The 26265-nt window shown below is 34.7% G+C and overlaps 1 protein-coding gene across 4 annotated transcripts in view; it reads left to right on the top strand.

Moving 5' to 3' along the window:
• The window catches only part of EEA1 (early endosome antigen 1), a 133414-nt gene that overhangs the window by 99750 nt on the left and 7399 nt on the right, over nucleotides 1-26265 (top strand). For all 4 annotated transcript variants that reach the window (XM_044744290.2, XM_014841258.3, XM_044744275.2 and 1 more), the window contains 7 exons: nucleotides 1986-2125; nucleotides 9030-9360; nucleotides 10464-10565; nucleotides 12348-12542; nucleotides 17963-18145; nucleotides 24244-24429; nucleotides 25721-25852. In XM_044744290.2, the coding sequence (XP_044600225.1) occupies nucleotides 1986-2125; nucleotides 9030-9360; nucleotides 10464-10565; nucleotides 12348-12542; nucleotides 17963-18145; nucleotides 24244-24429; nucleotides 25721-25852 (1269 nt within the window). The remainder of the gene's footprint in view (nucleotides 1-1985; nucleotides 2126-9029; nucleotides 9361-10463; nucleotides 10566-12347; nucleotides 12543-17962; nucleotides 18146-24243; nucleotides 24430-25720; nucleotides 25853-26265) is intronic.

The following is a 26265-nucleotide window of genomic DNA, read 5'->3' as shown; positions in this document are numbered from 1 at the left end:
CTTTTTTTTTGTAGTTCCAATCTCTTTTGTGAAGAATTCCTTCTGTTCATTGTTTATTCCTGAGATCATTAAACTGTCTTTCTGAGTTTTCTTGCAAGTCATTGAGTTTCTTTATGATGAGTATTTTGAATTCTGTGTCATTTAGCTTGTAAAATTCTGTGACTTCAGGATTGATTTCTGGGCACTTGTCATTTTCCTTCTCATCTGGAGTGTTAATATATTTCTTCATGCTATTTGGTGGGGTAGACTTTTGCCATTGCTAGTGGTAATATTTGGTCACAGATTCCACCTGCCACCACTGGAGTAGGGGAGGATCTCTGCTTTCTGTGCCCTCTGTGACCCCTGGCAGATGTGCCTGTCCATTGGAAGCTTTGTCAACATGGCCCATCTGCATTTGCCTGCTGGCATCTGCAGCTTTACACACATAGGTGCAGGCACTCTGGCAGGGACCCTCTGCTCTGGTCGACTGGCTAAGCTGGTGCAGCAGCTGTGGTGGGGGGGATGGGTGCTTTCTTTCACAGGTGTGATCCACCATGTCCTTGCTCTGCACTCACTGCCCATCTGGGTGGCTCAGCTTGGTGTGGAGTGTTCCCTCAGGCTGGGAGGCAACTCTGAGAGTGCAGTCATTCCTGCAGAGGGCTTCCTTTCCCTCTTCTCCTCTCAGTGCCACGTGCCAGCTGCTGTACAAGATCCCAGCCCTAGATCAGTGCTGCTTAGTAGGGAGAGGAGATCCCTTTACCTCCTTCTTCTGCCTCTCGAGGGTATTCAGCACCTCCACCTTCAAACATATGGCTGTGTGGATCTCTCAGATGTCTGTTGTGTTGTATGAATGTCTTCTGTTGATTTATAAATGTCCTTTTTGTTGTATCTTAGGGGAGACAGACTAAGGGAAGAGCTCACTCTGCCATGATACTGACATCATTCCTGTCCTTTTTCTTTTCTTTATGGCAAATGATAACAATAATGACAAATTATGTAATGATTGAAGAGAACAGGAAAACTATTTTACTGAAAAGCATCTAATGAGAATTCTGTTAGGATATCTTTTCAAAATAGTTATTTAGAACCAATAGTGTCTATTGTGATTATCAGATCTTTAACATGTTGTAATTATTATTTTAGGAAGTATTCCATATGTTTTAGATAGACATGTTATAGAATTAATATAGTTACATCAAATATCCAGTATAAGTGTTGAGTAAGAGCCACAGCTACCTACTTTGGTCTGTAGAATATTTAGGTTGCAAAATTATTACATCTATACAAGAAAGTTCATTGCTTGTACATATTCAAACTATATGCTTAACAGTTTGATTTTGTAAATTTGTAAAAATACACACAGTTATATGTATATGTATTAGAGCAAAACTATGCTATGAAGAAAACAATCTCTAGACCTAGAGATTAAAGAAAGAAAATTGGGAATTTAATTGGCTTTATATTTAGAGTCAGTAGGTCTTAATGAGAAGTACTACATGGCAACTCTATTTTAGTTTGAGTATCTATAAGTACATTTCTAGTGTTAACTGTGAATATAAAGGATATTATATTTTAAGTGGGCCCATGTGTCAACCTGTTCCTTAGTTTTTTTAATATTTGAATTAGTAACTTTTACTCAAGTAATAAATATAAGAATTTTAAGTTCATTCTCTTATTCAGAGTTAATTTTAAAAAGTAAAAGCTTAGTGACTGTCTATCATATGTAAACCCTGCTGCTAGATCCTCCAAAAGATTATAAGATAAATAGCTCCTTTACTCAGGAATGGCTTCCGAATGTGTTTTTTATTATCACATAAAAATTTTATGGTTATTTTTTTTTTGTGTGTTGTGTCAACACCAATTTGAGAATAAACAAAAATTTAATATTTTATATAATACTATTTCTTATAATTATATAATTATAAATCTTACATAGTTACAGTATTTAGTAATAGATATATAATTACTGACATTAAAATGGTTACTATATTGTATTTCCTCCATAGAAACTAGAAGCTGATTCTCTTGAAGTTAAAGCAAGCAAGGAACAAGCTCTACAGGATCTACAGCAGGAGAGACAGCTGAACGCAGATTTAGAGCTTAGAGCCACAGAACTGAGCAAACAACTTGAAATGGAGAAAGAAATGTAAGCTAAACTACTTAAGGGAGAGGATTATAAACTAAGTAATAAAATTTCCTTAACATTTCAATTTTGCCATTATAATCCTTAAAGATTTATTAAATGTTTCTTTGTATTGATTCTGTAACTGCTGATGTTAATGTGAATGAAAGTAAAGCCATCTTAATATGGTTAAATTTACCTTCAGTTGAAAGGGCTGAAAATTTGGGTCATCTAGTCTCTTTTAGACAGTAAGAAAGTACTTGTTTCACTGGGTTAAAGCGATTATTTTGAGTTATTCACCAATTTGAATAAATTAATGTCAAATTAACAGATAGAGAGGAGTGTTTATATGTAGCACCCAAATGCAGTCAGGCTTTTGCATTGAGGCACTGTGCCAAGTAGGAAATGGATACTTTCTTATAAGCAATGAACTATTTTAGCTTTGTGGTACAGTTTGGCAGATTGTCTATGTTTAAGCACAGGAAAATGCCAGAATTGGTGTACCTTTTTATTATTATTATTATTATTTTACGATGCCCCATTTGCTTGACTTTCTTTTTTTTTTTCCCTGAAGATTGGCCCTGAGTTAACAACTGTTGCCAATCTTTTTTTCCCTTCTTCTCCCCAAAGCCCCCACTACTTAGTTGTATACATTCTAGTTGTAGGTCCTTATAGTTCTGCTATGTGGGATGCTGCCTTGGCATGGCTTGATGAGTGGTGCCATGTCTGCACTCAGGATCTGAACCAGCAAAACCCTGAGCTGCCAAAGTGGAGCACGCAAACTTAACCTCTTGGCCCTGGGGCTGGCGCCTTTATTTTTTTTTATTATTGAAGTAAAAGTTGCACACAGATCTTAGATGCATACAGTAAAAGTTGCATATAGTTGCATACAGATCTTACATATACAGTTTGAGTTTTAATAAGTTTAGACTCCGTGTAACCATGTGCCCTCCCCACTCCTCCCTGCCGAACATTTTCATCCCCCCTGGAATTTCCTTGTATGTCCTTCTGGTTAATACTTTACCCTTTTCCCATAGACAACCACAGTTCTCTTTTCCGTCTCCATAGATTAATGTCATGTGTTTTGAAATGGAATCATACAATATGTTCTTTTTTTGTTACTGGCTTTTTTTCACTTAATGTACTGTTTTTTAATTCATCTATATAGTTGAATACATTAGCAGTTCTTTTTTTTTAATTAACTTGAGTAGTATTCCACTGAATAAATACACTACAATTTGTTTATTTAGTCTTCTGTTGATTGATATTTTTGGGTTGTTTCCCAGTTTTTAGCTATTATGAATGAAGATGCTATGAATATTCTTATACAAGCATTTTGTGAAATTTCAGGGTCATGGTGGGGTAGATGTATGTTTAGCTATATTAGAAGCTGCCAGACCTTTTCCCAAAGTGGTTGTACTGTTTGATACTCTTACTGGGAATGTTTTAGTTGCTTCATATTCTTGCCAGTATTTGGTCTTTGTCAGTCCTTTTAATTTTAGCTGTTTATTGAGTATGAAATGGTTTCTCATTGTGGTTTTAATTTGCATTTCTCTGATGAGGCTAAGCACTTTTTCATGTTCTTATTGGCCATTCAAATGTTTTCACTTGTGAAGACTGTGTTAAATTATTTGGCCTATTAAAATTTTTTTTCCCTTGGGTCTTTTAGTATTAATTTGAAGGAGTTCTTTATATATTCAAAATACTGATCCTTTACCAGGTATCTAGCCAGCCAGCCAGCCAAATAGATTATCAAGCCTTTTTTCCTAGCAGCTTTGCTTTACATTTCTTTGGGCGTATCTTTCAATGACTAGAAGTCTTAAATTTTGTTTAAATTCAGTTTGTCATTTTTTTCTTGTATGTTTAGTGTTTTGTGTCCTTTCTAAGAAATGTTTGTTTATCCCCAGAGTTTGTGAAGAGTTATTTAATGTTTTCTTCTAGAGATTTGATAGTTTTAGTTTTTACATTTAGTTCTAGCATCCACCTTGAGCTTGTTTTTGTGTGAGGTGTGAGGTAGGGGTCTAGGATCACCTTTTCCCCCATACATCATTAAGCTGTTCTAGTACCAGTTGTTGATAAACCTTTTATCTCCCATTGAGTGGCCTTGGTACCTTTGTCAAAAGCAGATTACCTGATATATGTATGTCTGTTTGTGGACTGTATTCTGTTCCATTGATCTATGTGTCTATATGGTATTCTGACATCAATACCATTGTATGTTGGTTTTTGTGGTAGGTCTTGATACCAGGTTGTATCAGTCCTCTAACTTATTTCTTTTTTTTCTGGATTGTCTTGACTCTTCTAAGTTCATTGCTTTTTCCATGTAAATTTTAGTATTAGCTTGTCTTTTTCTACAAATAAAATTACTGGGTTTTGATTGGAACTGCAGTAAATCTGTAGATCAATTTGGGGAGAATTAAGATTTTAACAATATTAAGTCTTATAATCCATGAACATGTTATCTCTCTTCATCTATTTACATCTTCTTTAATTTCTCTGAGGAGCATTTTGTTGTTTTTAAAATAAGGATCTTGTACATCTTTTGTTAAATTTATTTGTAGGTGTTTTGTTTTTAAATGCTCTTGTAAATGGACTTGTTTTTTAAATTTAATTTTATGATTGCCTGTGGCTAGTATAAAAATACAATTGAGTTTTGTATATTGACTTTCTATCCTTTTACCTTGTTAAATTTATTTTTTTGTTTTAATAGTTCTGTAGAATCTTGAGTTTTCTAAGTAGATGATCATGTTATTTGTGAACAGCAACAGTTTTATTGCTTTTTATTTTTTCAACCTATAGTGCTTTTATGTCTTTTTCTTGACTTATTCCTGGCTGACAGCTCCAGTAAAATTTTGAGTGTAAATAGTAATAGTGGAGATCCTTGCACTGTTCCCAGTCTTAAGCAGGAAACATTAAATATTTCTTCATTAATTTTGAGGTTAGCTGTAGGTTTTTTCTAGATTCCTTTATCAGATTGAGGACATTCCCTTCTATACTAGTTTTCTTTTAAAAAAAAATTTTTTGTCAACTTCTTCTACATCTATTGATAGGATCATACAGTTTTTCTCTTTTTCTGTTAATATGGTAAATTACATTGATTGATTTTTTTTTTTTAATGTTAAACTTATTTTGCTTTCCTGGGATAAATCCCACTTGATCATCCTGTACTATTCTTTTTATATATTGCTGTATTTGAGTTGATAATACTTTGTTTAGAATTTTCCACATATTCATGAGGGCAGTTGGTCTGTAATGTGTTTTTTTTAAATATCATTGTCAAGATTTTGGAATCATAGTTATGTTGGTCTTAAAAAGGAATTGACAATATTCCCTCCTCTTCTGCTTTCTGAAAGAGTCTGTATGAGCTGCATATTATTTAGTAAATGTTTGAATTCACCAATGAACCAACTATCTTGAAGTTCTCTCTCTGGGTTGCTTCTTAATTTGGAGTTCAATTTATTTATTAGATACAGAGCTCTTCTTATTTTCTAATATTTTTCTTGAGTTGGTTTTGGTAATTTGTGTGTTTCAAGGAATTTGCCCATTTCATCTAAACTTTCACAATTATTGATGTAATGTTCATAACATTATTGTACTTTTAGGGTCTGTAGGATCTGTAATGATGTCTCATTATTCTTAATAGTGGTAATTTGTGTTCTTTTTTTCTTGATCTAATTAGAGATGTATCAATTTTATAAAAAAACTTTTGATTTGATTTTGTTTGTCAGTTTCCTGTTTCATTTATTTCTCTTTTTATCTTTAGTATTTTCTTCCTTAGGCTTTGGGCTTAGTTAGCTCTTCTTTTTATAGCTTCTTAATGTGAAAGCTTCCCTGTGGCTTTTCATTTTTTGTAATATCTTTATTTTTCTCAGTTCCTCACCCCCTTTGCATTTTGTCAATACTAGATGTCAGATTTCTGCAGATGGGAGTTACATGTCTTAGTCTAATAAAATCGGTATAGTATGATAGTTTTTCAGTAGATGGAATAAATTATCTTGAGGAAGATTACCCTTTTTTTCATTTGCACCAAGTGCCCAATGGGCCTGCAACAGCCCTTAGTATAAGGGTGGATTAATTTAGAAGCTATCAGCATCTAAAAGATTATTTGGTGTATGAAATTTCAAATGTCTTTGGTGGCAGAGGGGGTATGTGCTTCCAGACATATCCCATGTAGCCATAAAAGTGCTGAATTGGGGCATTTTTCCTTCACACCCAAGGTAGAATTAGTCTTCCCAAGCGTGTCCTTAATCTTGGTGCTTGGATTGGGTCTTGCTGTGAGACCTTCAGTGGACACATAATTCACCACAATTTTGATGGATAAAAATCAGTTCCACCCCATTCATCTGGATGTCTTCACAGGAGGGCTTGTGACCAGTCACATTTCATTAGATTGTGTCTTTAAATGCCTAATATGTCACTCTGACAGAGTTGGCAGACTTATCTGCGTCAAGGGGATGTGGGTTCTTGACTTTTATTAGTAAAGATGGAGGCTGAGAGCCTGTGAAAGGTACCCTTCAGGGAAATGAAGTAAAACCCATCAGAGCTGATGATAATTAAGTTGTTTCACACCTTCATGGTTCCATCCTTGTTTGGGGAGTGATGATAAAAAATTTCTTGTTCTCACTTCTAGTAAATTGGATCTGGATACTTTGAATTTGAGGATATAGGGGTGCATTTTGTACCTCCAATGGCATTCTTCTTCACTGTTAACATCAGTGTTTCCAGTGTCGAGGTATTTAGGCAGCTAATCTGTTCTTTTATATCACTCACTGAGTGGTTTGTCACCTCTGGAACCCAGTCATCAGTCCATGAAGGTCACCTCTGAGTTGGTTCTTATTCTCTTTCTCAAGGCCGCTATTTCTAATGGGCTCAGTGGAAATGGGCCCGTTTCCATTCTGTGTTGTAATTTCATGGTTTAGAACTTACTCAGAGGCTTCCGCATCATATTGGGGTAGGAAAACCTTTTAATACTAAGATTTTTTTTTTTTTTTTGTCCATACATTTTATGCAAACATTTCTTATATGGGGTCTTGCATTTTGAGAGTACTACCTAGAAAGGAGGGCTGGGTAAACACATCTGGGCTTTGACTAAACCTCATCCCTGATCCCAGGCCTCAACCCAAATAATAGGGTCCAGGGCTCTTCTTTCTCAAGGCCCACCTACATCTATGCATCCAACTCTTTCCTTCTAATTCCCATCTTGCACTGTATTGTCATTACTGTGCAGTTTAATGTATTTTCTAATATCCTGTGTGATTTCTTCTTTGATGCATGGGTTCTTCTGAAGTATGTTGTTTATTTTCCAAATATTTGAGGCTCTTCTAGATATCTTACTGTTATTGATTTCTAATTTAATTCCATTGTGGTTAGAGAACATACTCAATAAAATTCAGACTTTTAAAACTGTCTTATTTATGGCCCAGTGCATGGTTCATCTTGGTTAATTTTCCTTGTATCCATGTGTGTACTCTGTGTTGTTGGGTAAAGGTAATTGATATCAATTAGGTCAAGGTAGTTGACAGTGTTCTGCTAATCTTCTGTATCCTTACCGGTTTTTTCTCTGGTTCCTCTGTTAGTTTCTGAGAAAGGGGTATTTAGATTTCCACCTATGATTGTGGATTTATTTATTACTTTCTTTAGTAATTTTTTTAAAATATAGTTTTACGGTGACTATGCAATCCTTTATTTCTGTTTTTCTCTCCTTAATTCACATAATCTTATGATTTTATAATAATTATTTACAGGGAAGTTAAGTAGCATAGTAAAAAATATATCAAGTCCTAAACTTAGGGTTGCTTGACAGGGATTTTAAGTATAGTAAAATAATAAAATAATATTAGTATAATGACTTTTCTATTTAGACCTTTAAAAACCAGTGAGGTACAGTATCCTATGAATGTACTTAACAACTTCTTTTCTAGCTACATTTTAGAAAGTAAAAGTAAGTTTCTGAGACTAAAAGTTGGAAAATTTCAAGGTATAAACACAGTTCTGGTAGTGTATTAATACCCAACTTCAAATAGGTGGCTAGTACATCTTTTAACAGCATCTCTTTAACATATTGTTGAATGTATACTGATTATAAAGTACATTGGAAATAGTATGCGTTCTAGAAATAATACTTTGCATCTGGTTTTATTTTCACTTTAAAAAAATGGTTGATCTTTATTGTGAGTTTTTCTTTTGGTATATAATATGCATAATTTCATCTCTTTTATGAAAACAATAAAACTCTTTAGTTGAACTTTTCTAAAGCTATACCTTCTTTTCTTCATTCTTAGAGCTTATTCATTCAGATGTAGAAAACTTATGTTAAGGGACAAATGATAAAACTCTTATATAATCTCTGAGGTTCTAAAACTAAAGTAAATCTTGTGTCTTTCCTCTGTGTTTGAAATGAAAAATTTCTTTTATTTTTTCCTTTATTTTTTGTGCGTCACCCCTAGGTGTTTTGAAGTTTAAGCTCTATCAAACACATAATGTGTTTTATTTTTTCAAGGAAAGAGGCACATGTCTCTGTATCCTAGTAGGTTAACACAGTGAGTAGGTTCTTTAGGGTACAAGGAAAAACTTTTCTGGCTGTTGTGACAGAGGGTTTCCTGGATGCACAGTTTTCCTTGGAGTCCGTTGTGGTGGACAAGGCTGGATTAAGTCAGGAGGCTTGGGTGGGCTTGGCTTTACCACCAACTTATTTGACGTGAGGAAATCATCTTCATCTATAAAATCATCAGATCAGATGTTCTAAGGCATTTTTCAGTTATGTGGTTTTATGACATTAAATTATTATTTTTACTTCTGAACTATACAGGAAAGGTTTAAAACTCAGTAATAATTTACTTATTAATTTTGAATGGCAAATTAGAAATGCGTTTCTAATTTAGAAATTAGAAAAGCATTATTTTTAAAAAATTCTTTTCTAAATGTTTAGAGTATCCAGTACAAAGTTGGATCTACAGAAAAAATCTGAAGCCTTTGAAAATACTAAGCAAATGCTTACCAAGCAAGAGGAAGAAAAAATAATCCTTAAACAAGAAATTGAAAATTTAAGTCAAGATGCAAAAATGCAGCACAAGGAATTAAACAACAAAATTCAAACAACAGTAACAGAACTACAAAAAGTGAAGATGGAGAAAGAGACTCTAATGACAGAGCTTTCTGCAGCAAAAGAAAAATTATCAAAAGTTTCTGATTCTTTGAAGAACTCCAAAAGTGAATTTGAAAAGGAAAATCAGAAAGGAAAAGCTGCTATATTAGATTTGGTTAGTTGTTTACATTTACTTTCTTAAGTAGAAGTGATTTTTATTTAAAATGTACTGACTTTTCTGCTTAATTCACTATTGACTTTTCATCCTACATTGAAATGATTTTAAACAGTTCTTATGAGGAAAGGAATTGGGATTGCTTAACCTGAGAAAAAGATGGTGGTGTCTGTGTCTGTAGTTTTCCACAGGGCCAGGAAATCTGCAGTTGAATACACAGTCTTCCCTATTGTTGGGAGGATGCTAGGTTTGGGAGAGACTGCAGCGTGTTTGTGCTCAGGGACAGAGAATAACTCATAGCTACTAGTTGAATTGTTGGTCACTTGCCTGAAAAAAAAGAAAAAAACTCGGAAAGATCTTGATGATTCTTTTAATTCTCACACTGTATAAATTCTCTAATTCTTTATTGAGTATTCTAAGACTCTGAATAATACCATGCATTAGAGACACCATAGAACATATTTAAACTATCAAGAAAAAAAGGTCTCACAGTATCAGGGAATACTTAAAGGGGCATGTATTCTCAGAAAGTTTTCAACTGAGAATAAAACAGAGTAACAGCAAAAGTAAAATTATTTGTTCTCAATATGAGGGCCAGTGAAAGTGTTTAGCAGCATAAAAAAGTATGTTATTAGTATGTTATCTTTATGTTCCTTTCAGTTTGGAGAAAACATCTTCTATCTGTACAATTTTCCTCTTAAGTTATATGTCATTATTTTTGATTTTTATTGTTTTAATACTTTTTTTTAATTTCCTCCTATTTTCTTAAATCCTATTATTCTCCCTTTAAAATAGCATAAGTGGATTAATTATAGTTAATTTTGTGACATAAGAATGTGGTTTTGAAAGTGTTCTAAAATACTGTCTAAATATTATCTAAAGTATTTATGACTGTTGGTTGATAATAGAAACTTGGCCTTTCTTGTCCCTCCCGCTTTACTGCTATATTTACCTGTTTTTATAATTGAAATGAATGATTCTATCCCATCTTAAACCAAACAATTCTAGTTTGTTTCTTTGTGTGGATCTTGCTAAGCTTATAAACCAAACCTCTTAAACTTACTATCAATATTTTCTGCATAATGTAGTTTCCATTTTTTTAGGAAAAAACTTGCAAAGAATTAAAGCATCAACTTCAAGTACAGACAGAAAGCACACTTAAGGAACAGAATGAACTGAAAAAGTCACTTGAAAAAGAGAAGGAGGTAAGATTTTGTTTTTTTGTAACATAAAATATGTAAAGCATAAAAAGGTCTTTATATTTTCAAAATATTTTCAAACTGATATTTAAGTCAAAGGAGGGTTTATTTCTCTGAAATATAATGGATCGTATATACATAGTTTAAAATTGTCATTTGCGTTCTACCTACTACTAAAAAGATTTAAGCTAGTTTACAATAAAAGGCCCCAAATAAAGGATTATAATTAATAAAGGTGGAGAATTGAGTCAATTAGCTATAGAGTTATAATTAAATAATCTACATTAAGGAACGTTATTATAGTTGAAAAAAGTCTTAATAAACTTTTCATAGAAATGGCATTTTAAGGGCTCTTTATTTCATAGACATTTGCATTAATGATAGATTTGATAATGATTGTATAATCATTATGGTTACATAATGATTGTATAAGAAAAATCTATGGTTAATGCTTCTCTTGCTCTTCATTACAAACAAGCAAATGAGAAATCAATGGGTATAATGCTTGGGTGTCGTTCTTGGAAGACACACCCCTAGCGGCTAGAGTCGGGCGTAGACTGGACCGACTTGCTAAAGCAGCAGAACCTGATGCTGACAAGTCTTTAATGTGATCGTATTCTCATTGTTGATCGAAGGAAGATACCTGTGCTTTAAGTGCTAGCCAGGTAAGTGGCTTAGTGCCCAAGCTCTGAATCTAGATTGTCCAAATTTATATCCTGGCTGTGTCATTTATTAGCTATACTGTCTTGCCTTGTCTTAGGCAGATTACTTAATATCACTTTGCTCCAGTTTCCTCAGCAGTAAAATGGGGCTAGTCATAGACTCTATGTCACAGGATTATCGGGAGGAATAAATGGGTTAATATACTTTAAAGTGCTTAGAACATTGACTAATAAAATAAATGCTCAAATGTTAGCTGTTACTTTATCATTGGTTATCATAACATAAACATCATTTTTGTTACACTACTTGACTCCTGTTTGCACAAAAATATTTCTCTTTGCATTGGAGATAAGCTGAAGCATCCATATATTGCACTGTAACTTTTTCAAAAGTAACTTTGAATACTGTTAAATGCTCAAATTAGGTTCTTAATGAAATATGCATAAAACACTGAAAGCATGACTTGGGCTGGAAGGGCAGAAGGTAGTAGTAGTTCACCTTGGCCTCAGAGGAACCTTAGTGTAACTTCTATGTGATATCTAATTTTGAACAGAAATGTATCCTAGTAGATTGTAAAGACAAAGTAGTAGCGAAATATGCCCCAGATCTCTAAACGAGGAAACTATTATGTGGTGTAGATTAGTGTCATCAGATACTAAACATACTTGCCAAAAATGATTTTAGTTTTATTATAGTTAATATAGAGCTATTCTTTCTGATTAACTGTGGCCGACAGGCTCAGTTAGCATTTTGAGAATATTCTTGAAAGACAGTAGGCATTCCAGCAGTCTGAAGATTGATGCTGATATCCCTTCTTTCTGTGATACAAGGGAATACTAGTCTAGTTCATTTACAAGCTCTATACAAATATATAATTATAAGTGAAAAAGGAAGGTAGGATTAAACAAATATTGAAGATTATTCGTGCATGTCATCTCATAGTGAATAGTGTCAGTTATGAAAGCTCCCTGAGGGCAGGGATTTTTCTTTTTGGTTTCCCACTGATTGCCTGTGGCCAACAAGCTTGGTGGTTTCTACTAGAGTAGTGGTTGGCATGTAGTAGGTACTCAATAAATGTATGTCAAATGAGAAAGTGAATGCTAAACAGATTTGATTTTCTTTTAGACCTCTCATCAGTTGAAGTTGGAACTCAGTTCAATGCAGGGACAAGTCATACAAGCCCAGAATGCTTTAAAACAAAAGGAAAAAGAAGAGCAACAACTGCAGGGGAACATGAATGAGCTAAAGCAGCTGACTGAACAGAAGAAAAAGCAAATTGAAGCCCTCCACGGGGAAATTAAAATTGTTACTTCACAGAAGGTAGTGATAGCATATTTATTCTCTTTTTGTGGAAAGAAACTTTGCAGTTAAGATTATAATATGATAATTAACACAGATGAATTGGAGCAAAGAAAAAGTTATATATGCTGAAAATTTTTCTAAGTTAAATGTGTAAAAGCACTTAATTATATGATTAAATATCTAAGTCTGCATTTTCATTCACTATAAACATGTTGTGAGATTAATTCTTATTTAAAATTCTATCGCTAATTGTTTGATAGACATAAAACTACCTTTTTGTAAAATAGCATATAACTAACACTTAAGGGAATAATTTATACAACTTTTCTAGTGTATTAGAAAATTTTAAAGGAATTTAAAAATAAATTATCCTTATTAAGGGAAGATACTCAAGAATAAAAATTACAAAATGGGATATATTAAGAAAATTCAGTAGTGTATATTTCATATAGTTATAATTTTTTGATATTTTAAGTTACATCATAATGGTTTCCATTTCCAAACCTATTCTAATTTATTCAGCATTTGTTTCTCATTCTTAAATATGTTTTAAAGTTTGTCCAGGCCAAGATTTGATAAAAATGGATTGTACTTAGTATTTGAACAAAATGAGTTTTTCCCCATTGTTGGTATGTGCATGTTAATTGGTCCATGGAGAAGAGGGAAGTAAAAATCTCTAGTATCTAGAACAAACAAAATGTCATGTCATTACGAGTTGGCTGTTGTATTACTGGGGGAAAAAAATTAACCCCACAATTAGGCTTTTTATGTTGACAATGGTTTTTAAAATTACTGTTGTGCCACTTTAAAAAAGCATAATTTTTTAATAGCACAAACAAGAGTAGACAGACTTATCTATCTTTTTTTGTGTTACCATATATAATCATAAGTCGAGATGTAATTATCACAATATGTATTTTTTTTTTGCTTTGATATCTTGAGGTCATTTTTTGCAAAATCTATTAGCCTAGTATACAGGTATTCCCCAGATCTTCATTTTGATAGCATCACAACTTAGTGAATAACAAAAACAATTTTTAGCACATTTTCTTTTTTATTAATTACAATATTATTTCTTTCAGATTTATGATTAACGTATATTGCTTATGTTTTCCACAGCTTTACTAGATGACACCTTAAAGATTATGAGATTTAAAGGAAATGTTCTTATTGGTAGCTGTCTTAGTTTAGACTGCTATAACAAAATTACTATTAGCCTAGGTGGCTTAAATAATAAACATTTATTCCTCACAGTTCTGGAGGCTTGAAAGTCCAAGATAAAGGCACCCTGCATGTCCCTTGTTTGGTGAGGGCCTACTTCCTGGCTTGTAGACAGTTGCCTTCTTGCTGTATCCTCGTATGGCTGAGAGAGATGATCTCTCTTGTGTTTCTTCACATAAGGGCACTAATCCCATTTGTGAGGGCTCCACCCTCATGACCTAATGACCTCTGAAAGGCCACACCTCCAAATACCTCACACTGGGGATCTAGGCTTCAACATAGGAATTTAGCGGGGACCCAAACATCCAGCCATAGCAGTAGTTCACTTCTGTTTGTGTATAGATGCTAGAATAAAGAACACACTTCTTAACCTTGGGGAGGACAACATTTTCAGGAGTGTTGAGTGGATAGTCAGTCTCTGTAAATTAAACTTGGAATTTAGAGTAACTGGAAAACCATTCAAAAGCAAGAATAGTTTGGTTTTGTTGGGGAACAGTTTAACATCATGGAAAGAACATAAATTTTGAGCCAGGAAGTTTTGAATTTAAATTTTATGTGACATACATTAGGTTTCTGATCACAAGGAATTGATTCATCTTTCTGTGCTAAATATAATTGAGTCATAGAATTATTGTAAAGATTGAGATAATGTATTTAAAGTACCTAGTACTGTGTCCAGTGTGGAAGCAAAATAGTTGTTGGATATTATATGGAAATATAGCAAACTATGATCTGAGAGTGTCAGTGTGCATGGTAGACCATGCAGTGATGGTCCGTGACAAAATTGTCACTGCCCCACAGTGAAGTAGGAAAAACAAAGATAAAATTTAAATGGGTATAGATGTATATGTGTAGATACTTACATATATATATATGTGAAACATACACACATGTATACACATTTCATGTATATATATATATATATATATATATATATATGATAAATGTATATATATGATTGTTTGGGAGACACTGATCAAGAATCCAGCAAGCAGCCTGTAAGTCAACAGTCCCTGCACCATCTTTATTCAAAACCTTGTGTGGGAATACAGAATGAATAGGATATGGCCCCCTATACTCAAGTAGCTTATAATTTAATGATGCAGCAGGTATATAAAGAAAAAGAAAACTGTAATATATAAAGGAGAATGAAACAAGAATGCAAACAGAAATATAAGAAAAATTAGAACTTAATGTAAATTTTGACTGGTTTTCTAGAGAAGCTGGCATTTGAACTGGGCCTTTGAAGAGGATTATAATTTTGAAAGGTTAAAAGGAGGAGGACATTAGACATTTCAAGGAGAGGAAATAGTATTAACAAAAGTTTGCAAAAGTTAAAAAATATCATTATAGAACATTAGCTATTGGAGTGCATGGTAAGTGGAGAAGTGAGGGGAGATAAGACTACAGAATTGGATGAAGTCAGATCACAGTCAAGGTTTTATAGTTGTTTCTACTTAAAATTTTTAATATTGGAGGACTAAAGTCTTTTAAGAAGAGAGACATGTGATCAGATCTGTTTAGAGCAAAACTGATCAATTTGTGAAGGATAAATTATCAATGACTGACTCTTCTGTATTCTCCTTTGGAACTTTGGGTTTACTTCTATTAAAGCAATTATCAAACTGTTGCATTGATCTGTTTTTGTTTAATTTTTTTTAAATTTTTTTTGGGGGGTGGGGGAAGATTAGTCCTGGGCTAACATCTGCCACCAGTCCTCCTCTTTTTGCTGAGGAAGACTGGCCCTGAGCTCACATCTGTGCCCATCCTCCTCTACTTTATATGTGGGACGCCTGCCACAGCATGGCTTGACAAGTGGTGCGTAGGTCCGCATCTGGGATCCAAACTGGCAAACCCTGGGCCGCCAAAACAGAATGTGTGAACTTAACTACTGCGCCACTGGGCCAGCCCTCTGATCTGTTTTTGTTTTTAATTTAACTTCTCCATTAATAGATTTGAGTTCTTCAAAGTCAGAGAACTGTGTCTTTTAACAAATAAGCTATCAGTAATTTTTAAATGAATGAATGAATCAGTCTGTCAGCCAGAGTAAAGATAATGAAGGCCCAAATGCCCAAAGAGCCATTTGGTCATTATTGAGACTTTGCAGAGGGCTTAGTTGAGAGCCATAATGGTGATTAAAGAGAAAGAAAACTAGATTTGTGAAAAAAGTGTTAAAGAAAAGAAGTCGTATTCTATAAAAGAAAATGTGTAAGTGTGGTATAGTCTTCAACCTGAAAAAAGATGTCCAGGAATTCTTCATCATGAAGAATCTCAACTGGAGGAAATGAAAGAGAGGTGACATGTTACTAGATGATATACAGGGAGAAGAACCCTCCTTTCCTCCATAGACAGTCAGCACCTCCTCCTGTCAGTGTGCCTCCTAGCTGTCTTGACTCCATCCCCTTTTCTCATTTCCCGCTGCCACAGTCTTAGTTCAGGCTGTCCTTTTCTCTTATCTGGGCAATTACAATAGTCTCTTAGTAGACTTCCCAGGCTTCTCCACCTCTAATCTATTTGTCTCATTATTCAAGAAATATTACTGGGCACCTATTTTATGCCGTGACACAATCCTGGGTGTTGGAGCTCTAGCCATAACAGACAAGGAACCTGTTCCTGTGGAGCTTATACTTTCTTGGGTGAAGAAACTAAACAGGGCGATGTGATAGACAGTGATGGACAGAGTTCAGCTAAAGGTTGGATGATCAAAGAAGCCTCTCTGAAGAGAAATGAGCTGATACATGAAATACAAGAGCTAGCCATACAAAGGTCGGGGAGGCAAATGGTGCAAAGACCTTAAGGCTAAACAAGCTTGATATTTTCTACAAACAGAAGACCAATATAGGTTAAGTATAATGGGAGAGTGGAAGAGTAATATGAGATGAGCTCAGAGAAGCAGACGGGCCAAAGCATGTATGTGCAAATTTGTAGGTTGTAAGATAAGAGAGAATGATACATTTTGTTCTGAGTACAGTTAGAATCAGTTGGAGAATTTTCAACAGAGAGTGGTGCGATCTGACTAAGAGGAGACAAAGGAGCAAGCAGGGAAGGCATTGAAAAACTATTGCAGTAGTTCAGACGGTACATGGTGATGGCATGAAGTCAAGTGTTAGAAGTGGATGATTTAGAAATATATTTTGGAAGTTGAGTCATTAGGACTTGCTGATAGATTAGATGATGGGAGATGAGAGAAAGAGGAATCAAGGATAACTTTAGGTTTGCAGTGTGTGCAGGTGGATAGATGGCCATTTTTACTGGGGGAAGTAGCAGCTCTTTGTTGAGCAGGGTTGCTGTCAGGAATCAAGAGCTCCACTTGAGATAGATATGTATCCATCAGTCAAGTGGAGATGTCAGGGAAGTACTTGGATATAATGAGCCTGAGTTCACGTGGAGAGGTTGGAGCTAGAGACATAAATTCAGGAGTCAGTTGTAAATAAACAATATTTTAAACCTTAATTGAGACCAGGAACAGAACCCTAGTGTCCTACAATATCAAGAGATCAAACAGAAGAAGAGGAGCTTATAAAAGATTTTAAGTAGGAATGACCAGTGAGGTAGGAGGAGAACCTAAAACATGAAGTGCCCTGGAAACCAGGTTGAATGTTGCTAGGAGGGAACATCATCAGTTATTTCAAGTACCACTGGAAGGTCAAGTAATGCGTGGACAAGGACATGAATATTGGATTTTGGAACAGGAAAGTCACTGGTGACCTCAACAACAGTTTCATTCAAATAGAATGCTTATTTTAAAAGCCATGTGCTTATTTTCATATTTTTAAATTATTTTCATATATATTGGTTATGTCATGATTTGTACATTATCTCCTGAATCTTCTTAAAGACCAAAGACAAGTTGAGAGTTTAGAGGAGTTGGACCTTTGCGAGATTTTCTTTTTCTGCCTTCATGTTAATAAAGATGACCTGTAAGGATTTCCTAAGTTCATACCTAGATACTTAGGACTTCCTAGAGAAATGCTTTTTTCTTTATTTAATTGCTTTTTCATTTTTTGGTTTTTAAATTGGGACTTGTTGGATTTTGTAATTCTTTAACTTTGTAGCTATAACGTAAGTAAGTTATTCTTTATTGAAGTAGAAGAATTTTAGGGCATAAATGCAGTTCACTTTGTTCTCAGGGATCTTCTCAGTTGTGTGGATTTCATTTTGTGTTTGTAACTGGTTTTGATATGCATACTATTTTAAATAACTATTGTATGTTTCAGACAGAACTTGAGAATAAACTGCAACAGCAGTCAACACAGGCGGCACAGGAACTCGCAGCAGAGAAAGAGAAAATATCAGTGTTACAAAACACCTATGAAAAAAGTCAGGAAAATCTAAAACAGCTTCAGTCTGATTTCTATGGGAAGGAATCTGAGCTTCTTGCCACAAGGCAAGATCTTAAGGTAAGTAAACTATATTGTATCATATAAACCCAATAAGTTATTTATAGACATTCATTAAATGATTGATTTGAACCCAAACGGCTAAGGGAACATTAGTATTTGTGGAATATCATGCTTGTTTTCTATCAAATTATTATTTTTGGAGTAGCATGCTTTTTAAAAATTAAATTATTTTATATTATAACAAAGTACATATGTAAATATAGCCATTTAAAAATAACAGTGTATAGGGGCTGGCCGCTGGTGCAGTGGTTAAGTGTGCATGTTCCGCTTTGGCGGCCCGGGGTTTGCTGGTTCGGATCCGGGTGCAGACTTACACACTGCTTGTCAAGCCATGCTGTGGCAGGTGTCCCATGTATAAAGCAGAGGAAGATGGGCATAGATATTAGCTCAGGGCCAGTCTTCCTCAGCAAAAAGAGGAGGATTGGCAGCAGATGTTAGCTCAGGGCTAATCTTCCTCAAAAAAACAAACAAAAACAATGTATAGTAGTAAAATACTTTAGAAATATGTTAATGGCCACATTATTACCTTATCTTTATGTAAAAAAAATAGCTTTTAGAAAGGACTGGTATTAGAAAATCTAGGGAGTTATAAATGTAAACCACTGGTGAAAATGCGCGCAATTTTACTGTTGCTTGTCAGGCAATATTGACTTTAGTTCTATATATCGGTCCACTTCCCAAGACTATCAGAATGCTTACTGATTAAAAGTAGGAGATTATAGCTCACAGTAAACTTAACCTTGATTATCTAAATGTATATGGAAACTTCATCCTTGGCAATACTATTTGATTAGGTAAAGTATCACATTTATTAAAATGAAGGATATGGAAAAGAGTAAACAATTTTTATGTAGTGTTAAGGTATCAATTCTCTAAGGGAAATGGAACATTTGTGTTCTCTCACAGAAGATCCAGCCATTTCTTTTTTTTTTCGGTCATGGTGAAATACTATGCTTTTTGTTTCTTTCCTACATTTGGATTTTTTGTTTGTTTAATTTAAAGTTCATTATTGAAAGATTCTGTTGAAAATCACAGAATATTTATGTATATAATGTATATAAATATACTATGTCTGTATTTTATTCATAGATTGTTATAAGGAAGGCTTTATGAAGGAGGTAGGACTTGACCAGGTCCTGAAGGATGTATAGAATTTGAATATATAGACAGTCCTAAGAAAGATCATTTCACTCAGAGGCACATTTGCTGCAGTGGGAATGGGCAAAGCCAGGAGACGGTTAACATAATTGTCTTGCTAGAGTGCTGGTTTGTGTTTGGAAGTTAAGGTTAAAAAGGTTAGGATCAAATTGTGAAATGTCTTAGATGCCTAGTGTCGACCTAAAAATAAAACAGCCAGTTATTTTACCAGCAAAATGAGTATACTTGGGAATAGCGAAGGAATTACAATTTGGAATAAGCAAGCTGTAGCAAAAGCCATAAGCAAGTCCAGCAAGTAAAGGAGAGGAATGTTATTTTTTAGAGAAAAAGGAGGAAAGTGAGAGAGGTTGTTCTGAACAAAAGCCCTAGGGTGGAAAGGGAGAGTTCAGGGTTGTGTGGGTTCCTCAGGGGCTGAGTTGCTAGGGTAGTTGATTTCTTGTTGGGGATGCAATGTCCATCTCTTCCTGTTGGGGTCTGACTTGATGATTCTTCCTGTAATTGACGTGGAGTGGTAGTGCATGAGGACTCTCCTTTCTGGCCTCCCAACTCCATTTTTTTTTTTTAAGATTGGCATCTGAGCTAACGTCTGTTGCCAATCTTCTTTTTTTTCCTTCTTCTTGTTCTCCCCAAAGACCCCCAGTACATAGTTGTATATTCTAGTTGTAGGTCTTTCTGGTTGTGCTATGTGGAACACCACCTCAGCATGGCCTGATGAGCGGTGCCATGTCCGCACCCAGGATCCAAACTGGTGAAACCCTGGGTCACTGAAGCACAATGCATGAGCTTAACCACTTGGCCATGGGGCCAGCCCCCTGACTCCATTTTTTTCTTTAAAGATTGGCACCTGAGCTAACAACTGTTGTTGGTCTTTTTTTTTCTGCTTTATCTTCCCAAATCCCCCCGGTACATAGTTGTATATCTTAGTTGCAGATCCTTCTAGTTCTGGCATGTGGGACGCCACCTCAACGTGGCCTGACGAGCGGCGCCATGTCCGCGCCCAGGATTCGAACCAGCGAGATCCTGGGCTGCCACAGCGGAGCGTGCGAACTTAACCACTGAGCCACCGGGCCAGCTCCTCCGAACTCCATTTTAAATGAAGTTTCCCTTTATTAATTTTCACACTAGCGAAGATGATTGGACTTGATGTTTTAAGGAAAAATGAAGAGTCGAAGCAGAGAAATAAAGTAAAGAAAATAGTGCTTTAGGCAACTTAACATGGAAGTGGTTTACAGACAGCTTGAATTGGACTTGGGGTAAACTAGTGGTTGGGAGATTAGTTAAGAGGCAGTCTCCACTCCTTCTCCCATAAATTCCAGTAATCAAGGTGTGAGCTGGTTAGAACTGAGAATAAAGTTAGAGGATGGAATAGAAGAGGTTAATAGGGGAGACAAGATGAAACAAAGGGCTGAAAGCATACAGGCTGCAAGGGAAGTGAAGGGAATCAGTGGCGACTCGTGATTTGACGAAGAGATAGGATATTGGGTAAAAGAATTTTCATAGTGCCAACTATATATATATAGTTTAAGTTCAAAATTAGCAAGAGTTGTTATAAGAAAAAAGTACCACCTGAAATTTAGAAAGTGTCTTATTTACTATGCTCTCCAAGTAGCTTTATTATTTTTTTCTTTACAACACTGTTGAAAGTCAAGGAGGTTCTGTGGAAGAGTTTGGACTTTATCCTAAAGTCAGTAGGACCGCTGAAAGGATTTGCTTGGATTTGTATTTTAGGCCAATGACTGGCTACGGGATAAGGAATGGATTGTAGGGGAACATGACTGAATGTAGAGACAATAGAGGAGACTGCAGTCGTCCAAGTGCAGATGATAGTGGCTTACTTAGGCTGGTAATAGTAAGGATGGAGAATGTGGAGGAATTTGAAGGATATTTAGGTGATAGAGGAAATAAAACTTAATGATTGATTGTAGAAATCCTATAGAAATCATGCTGTTTTTTCTATATGGCTGTATTATTTACCCAAGAGCATAACATAGTAATAGGATTTAGATCTCTTAAATCAATATTCTTTCATTAAGCCAATAACAGTTTTTCTTATGCCCGAAAGCTACATTGTGTACTAATAATTTTATACGTGAAAGAATAATTCAAATGTATATATGGACAAAAAGAGAAAGACGGAAAGATAAGGCTGTGGAATTTTATAAGTGTTAGGAAGCCTTGGATAGGGCCGCTATTCCGAAGCTTCCTTGTGCAGATGAGGACACTGAGGCCCGGCTTGGTTTGTGACAGGCCTAGTGTTGCACAGTAACAGAACCATGATTAGATCTCAGTTCTTCTGATTCATTAACCTTTATTCTTTTACATCATTTCACTAGAATTTGTTTTTATAAAATAAGAGTATTGATAAATTCTATAGTAATGCTTCCGAAATGAAAAGTATCTGAACTAAGGAAGTTAATTTAAAAAAGAGAAGTAAATTCCTAGGGAAGTTCAAATGATATTTATAGACCAGAATCAGCCGTTATTTTTCTTTTGCTTCAGTGATGTTACATAATCTTGTGTATAAGAGAAAAAGGGAGAGGTTCAGAACCTTGTAACATGACACCTACCTAAGTCAAGGCTGCCCTCTGTGGGCTGAGGAAGTATACCAAGACCCCAGTAGAATGGAAGACTGATTGGCCTGATCTGTGCTTCTAGCACCATCTGCTGGATTATTTATGAAATACTTAGGTTTATTGAATGGATATTTCAAATTGGCTGTGCTGTGTGCTGTCCTTTGTTGTCGAGGAAAGATAAAAGTGAATTTAACTGTAAATTTTGCACCCTGAGTAAAGTGAAAATTCTAGCCTAAGTTTAGAACTAAATATAAATCTTCTTAACCTAGTACTTTCTTATGTCATCTCATGAGACATCAAGGAAAAATAATAATTAAAATGTCTAAAGTTATATTTTGAAAGAAGGGAAAAGTTGTTGAACAGACAAAAAAACAATAGCTACCACAGAACACTGCAGAAATTTTTTTTTAGCTACACTTCTATACTGTGATTGGGGTATTCAGGGTCAAGGTTGGTAGTCGATCTACTTGGGGATTTGTCTATTCCAGTGGGAGTGGATAGGTTAAAGATGGCCCCAATAAAACCATGAAATGGGAGAGGGGAGTTCCCTAAGGGAAGAGATGCCTAGCAGATGAAAACAATGTGGTCTGCAACAAGAAAAATAAAAGGAATATTTAAAATGCATGGCAGTATACTACTGAATGATGTAGGTGGACGTTCAGAGGCAAGGTAGAGCAATATGTCTTGGCATCTTCAGAAAAGAGTGGTCCAGATTTTGAACTTGACTTTAAAGATTTAATCACTGGGTTTTTGTGACTGAAATTTTGCAGGCCATTATTAAACCATGGGCATTTTGCAGTTCTCTTGGGCAGAGATTGGGGGTGCTGTTGCTTTCAGGATCTAGCAAGCTTTGGTATTCTTTAGCATTAGATCAGGACCTCTATTACCTAATTACAATTGCTGTAGACTGTGTGGACTAGGCTTTGTCAAATTTTATTCTCTTACCTGAAATCGCTCTCCCTCTGTGTGATATTTAGGTCAGTTCCCACGTGCACCACGGAACCTTCTGTAAGCACATTGCACAGGGAGCTCTCACCTGCATAGTTTTTCTGTGCATTTGACACATAGCACATGCTCTACTACCCTATACAGCTTCATTTTACATGCTGGTTGTCTTTTTCAGACTATGTAGTTGGCTCCTTTATGTCAAGGACCATCTTTTTACCCTCCTGTTTACCTTAGTAGTATACTCAATTAATGGTTGGCTGCTTGATTAATAAAGAACTATATGACTTTAGATCTTTCCTGAAATGGAAGCCTTAGGGTTCTTAGTGTTCTACTGGAAGCCTTTGAACATTGAAATTTAATGTATATCAGAAAGACTTCTGAGCTGGGTTACTTGTAAGGAATAAACTTTCTCTTTCAGAAAGCTTAAGAAGCCCCTAAATAACATCTTCATTCATTCATTCTTTTTTTTAATCTATTTTTTATTGGATTCTTACCATAACCAAGTCTAGCCAGCAGGGATCCTTCCTAATTATATCTTTTGCCTCCTTTTCAAAGGAACTACTATCGCCAGAGTAAGAAAGATGAACAACTTCTGGATGGTAGAAGAGCATCTTAGAGTTAATTTGCTTCTCTGCTGATTCTTAGCAATAGCAGCTGAGACTGGCAAGGTTCCTGCCATGTCCATTACCCACCTGTTACTAGTTGGTCAAGAAGCTTGCCCTTTCCCCCAGCTTTGGCTTCTCAAAATATTTGGGTCTTAGAACAGTCTGTGGGCTGTGTTAACTAACAATGCTGCTTCTACCACATAGATGGGAAATTAAGAGGATGGGGTGATGGCCTTGTCAGAAATAGAGCCTCTGATGTCCGGTTGACTTTCCTTTTAGTTCACTTGATCAGGTTGGCAGATGTGAAATATAGTTTTTTTTTTTTTCCTAAGACAAAAAACTCTTTCTGTTTATTAAAGGTTTTAGCAGATCAAGGTGCATCATTGACCCTACAAAACCTATGTATACGTAACATAACATCTAACTGTCTTTCTCTTTAAATTGTTTTCTTTTTCATGTCTCCCCATGTCTTTTCTCTAACCAACATATATGTTTTCTGAGTGTGTTTGGTATGGTCCCTACCTAGTTGATATTCTTTCATATCACTTAGTGAGTAGATAGTTATAGATTATTTCTAGAGGTTTGGGAATTGCTTCACTTTTAAGTATTTTATGCTAGAAATGTTATCCTTAGGCAAGAGAGTTAATTATCTAGCATTCTTTCTCTTTTACGTGATGTTACTGAAGGGCATAACATATTCTCTCTTTATAGTGTATTATTGCTTTTCAGTATGTTAATGTTAACTGTTATGTTTCTGTTGAAATTTGCTAAAAAAAAGACATAATAATTTGGGGAAATTGGTTTTTTTAAGTCTGTAGAGGAGAAGCTTTCTCTAGCACAGGAGGACTTGATTTCAAACAGAAATCAAATTGGAAACCAAAATAAATTGATTCAAGAACTGAAGACTGCCAAGACTACTTTGGAGCAGGATTCAGCAAAGAAAGAACAACAATTAAAGGAGCAGTGTAAAGCACTACAGGATATTCAAAAAGAAAAGGTATTTCATTTTCTGACGAAATCTAGAATCTGAGAGTTGAATGGCCATAGACATCATCTAGTCAAACCTATTACCCAGTACAGGCATCACCTTTGTTTTCAACAGCTCTCTCGGATCGACTTCTAGTTTCTGATGAAACACTTTTGGTGATTGGAATTTTAATGCTAGGAAGTACTTCTTATAGCCTTCTTGTTCTTTCTACCTATTTTTCTTATTGTTCTTTTTTGTTTTACAAACAAATCTATTTTTTATACCATAGGCTGTTGGTTATTCAAAAACAGATGATATAGACCCTCAACCACTTCTCATATAACATGTTATCTTCTAGATGTGTGAACGAGATAAAAAGGTCTAGAAACAATTCTTAAGCTTGTTAAGAATTCTTAAAATTAAGAATCAGCTTTTTCTAAGGGGAATAGGAGATGAATTTTGTACAAATGATGCTAAGCTATAAAGTCGAAAGCATTGTATTATATAACTAGTACATTTAAAAATCAGTTAAAATTCTATGTGAAAGAGAAATTCAGATTCTAGGAAGCATTTTATTTTTGGTTTCATAGTTGAAATCATACATTTCCATCAGCTGATAGGATATTATTCTGAAGTGTACAATTCCTGAAGTTCTTGGTATATCTAAATTGTGCCATTCCTGAAATTCTCGTTAGTTAAAAAAATCTAAGGATATTTTTGTGGGAGTGGGGCTGGTGAAGCTGAAATGAAATTCATGATTTGTGCCTCAAGTTTAGAAAATTCTAACAGAACTGTAATTTATAGGCCTTTAATTGCAAGGGCTTTAGATCAAGCAGACTTTGTTTTAGTTTTGGCTCTACCTCTAATAGATTATTTAGCTTTTCTAAGCCTTTGTTCCTTTACCTATAAAATGAGGATTAAAAAGAGCTTCCTAGTATAGAGATTAAATTAGATGATATACAATGCTCCTAGTTAGTTGCCTTATGTAAAGATAATGCTAGTAATAATAATAACAATGATAATAGTATTAATAAGAGTAAGAATGGTAGTTCTGGCTAAATTTTATAGTATTCTTACTATGGCCAGGCACTATTCATTTTACAGTATTAACTATAATTATATAATCTTTATAATGATCTTGTTATTATTGTTCACATTGTATAAATAAGGACACAGAGGCAAGAGAAGGTAAGCAGTTTGCTCAAGTTAACTTTGGTAGAAAGGAACAGAGACAGTGTCATAAATTGTAGCACCATTTTTCTTACATTAATTTTCAGTTAAGTAGTTTAAAATTATTTTTCGATAAATCATTTTTCTACAGGCACTGAAAGAGAAAGAACTAGTAAATGAAAAATCTAAATTGGCAGAGATAGAGGAAATTAAGTGTAGACAAGAAAAAGACATTGCTAAATTGAGTGAAGAACTCAAGTCCCACAAGCAGGAGAGCATAAAGGTATGTTAAGATAATCATTGTTCTTCCTTCTGTATTCTATTACTGTTGTTTAAATTGAAAAAAGAAAAAAATATATATAAAAATTCATTTATTGAGAACCTACTATGTGCTTGGCACATTGTTTTTTGTTTTTGACAAATACTCTTGCTGTCAGTGTGCTCTTGTGTTGCATAATATCTATACACATATTGAAACTATGTTACTTTTATTTTCAAATTACTGAAAAGTAACCTGAAAGTTTAGATTTTTTTTGAGATGATAATCAAGAGAGCTATTGATTTAGAAAATTATGCTTGTAGATAGTAAACTTCAAAATATGTAAGAGTTTAGAATTAAAATTTTAAGGGATTCTGTTTTTTCAATTGTTTTTCTTCCTAAAATCCTTGAATAATCGCTTGTTTTGAACATTTTTG

The sequence above is a fragment of the Equus asinus genome, chromosome 4 (assembly GCF_041296235.1).
Source record: "Equus asinus isolate D_3611 breed Donkey chromosome 4, EquAss-T2T_v2, whole genome shotgun sequence".
NCBI classification, from domain to species: domain Eukaryota; kingdom Metazoa; phylum Chordata; class Mammalia; order Perissodactyla; family Equidae; genus Equus; species Equus asinus.
This window is presented reverse-complemented; position numbering and strand designations above follow the sequence as displayed.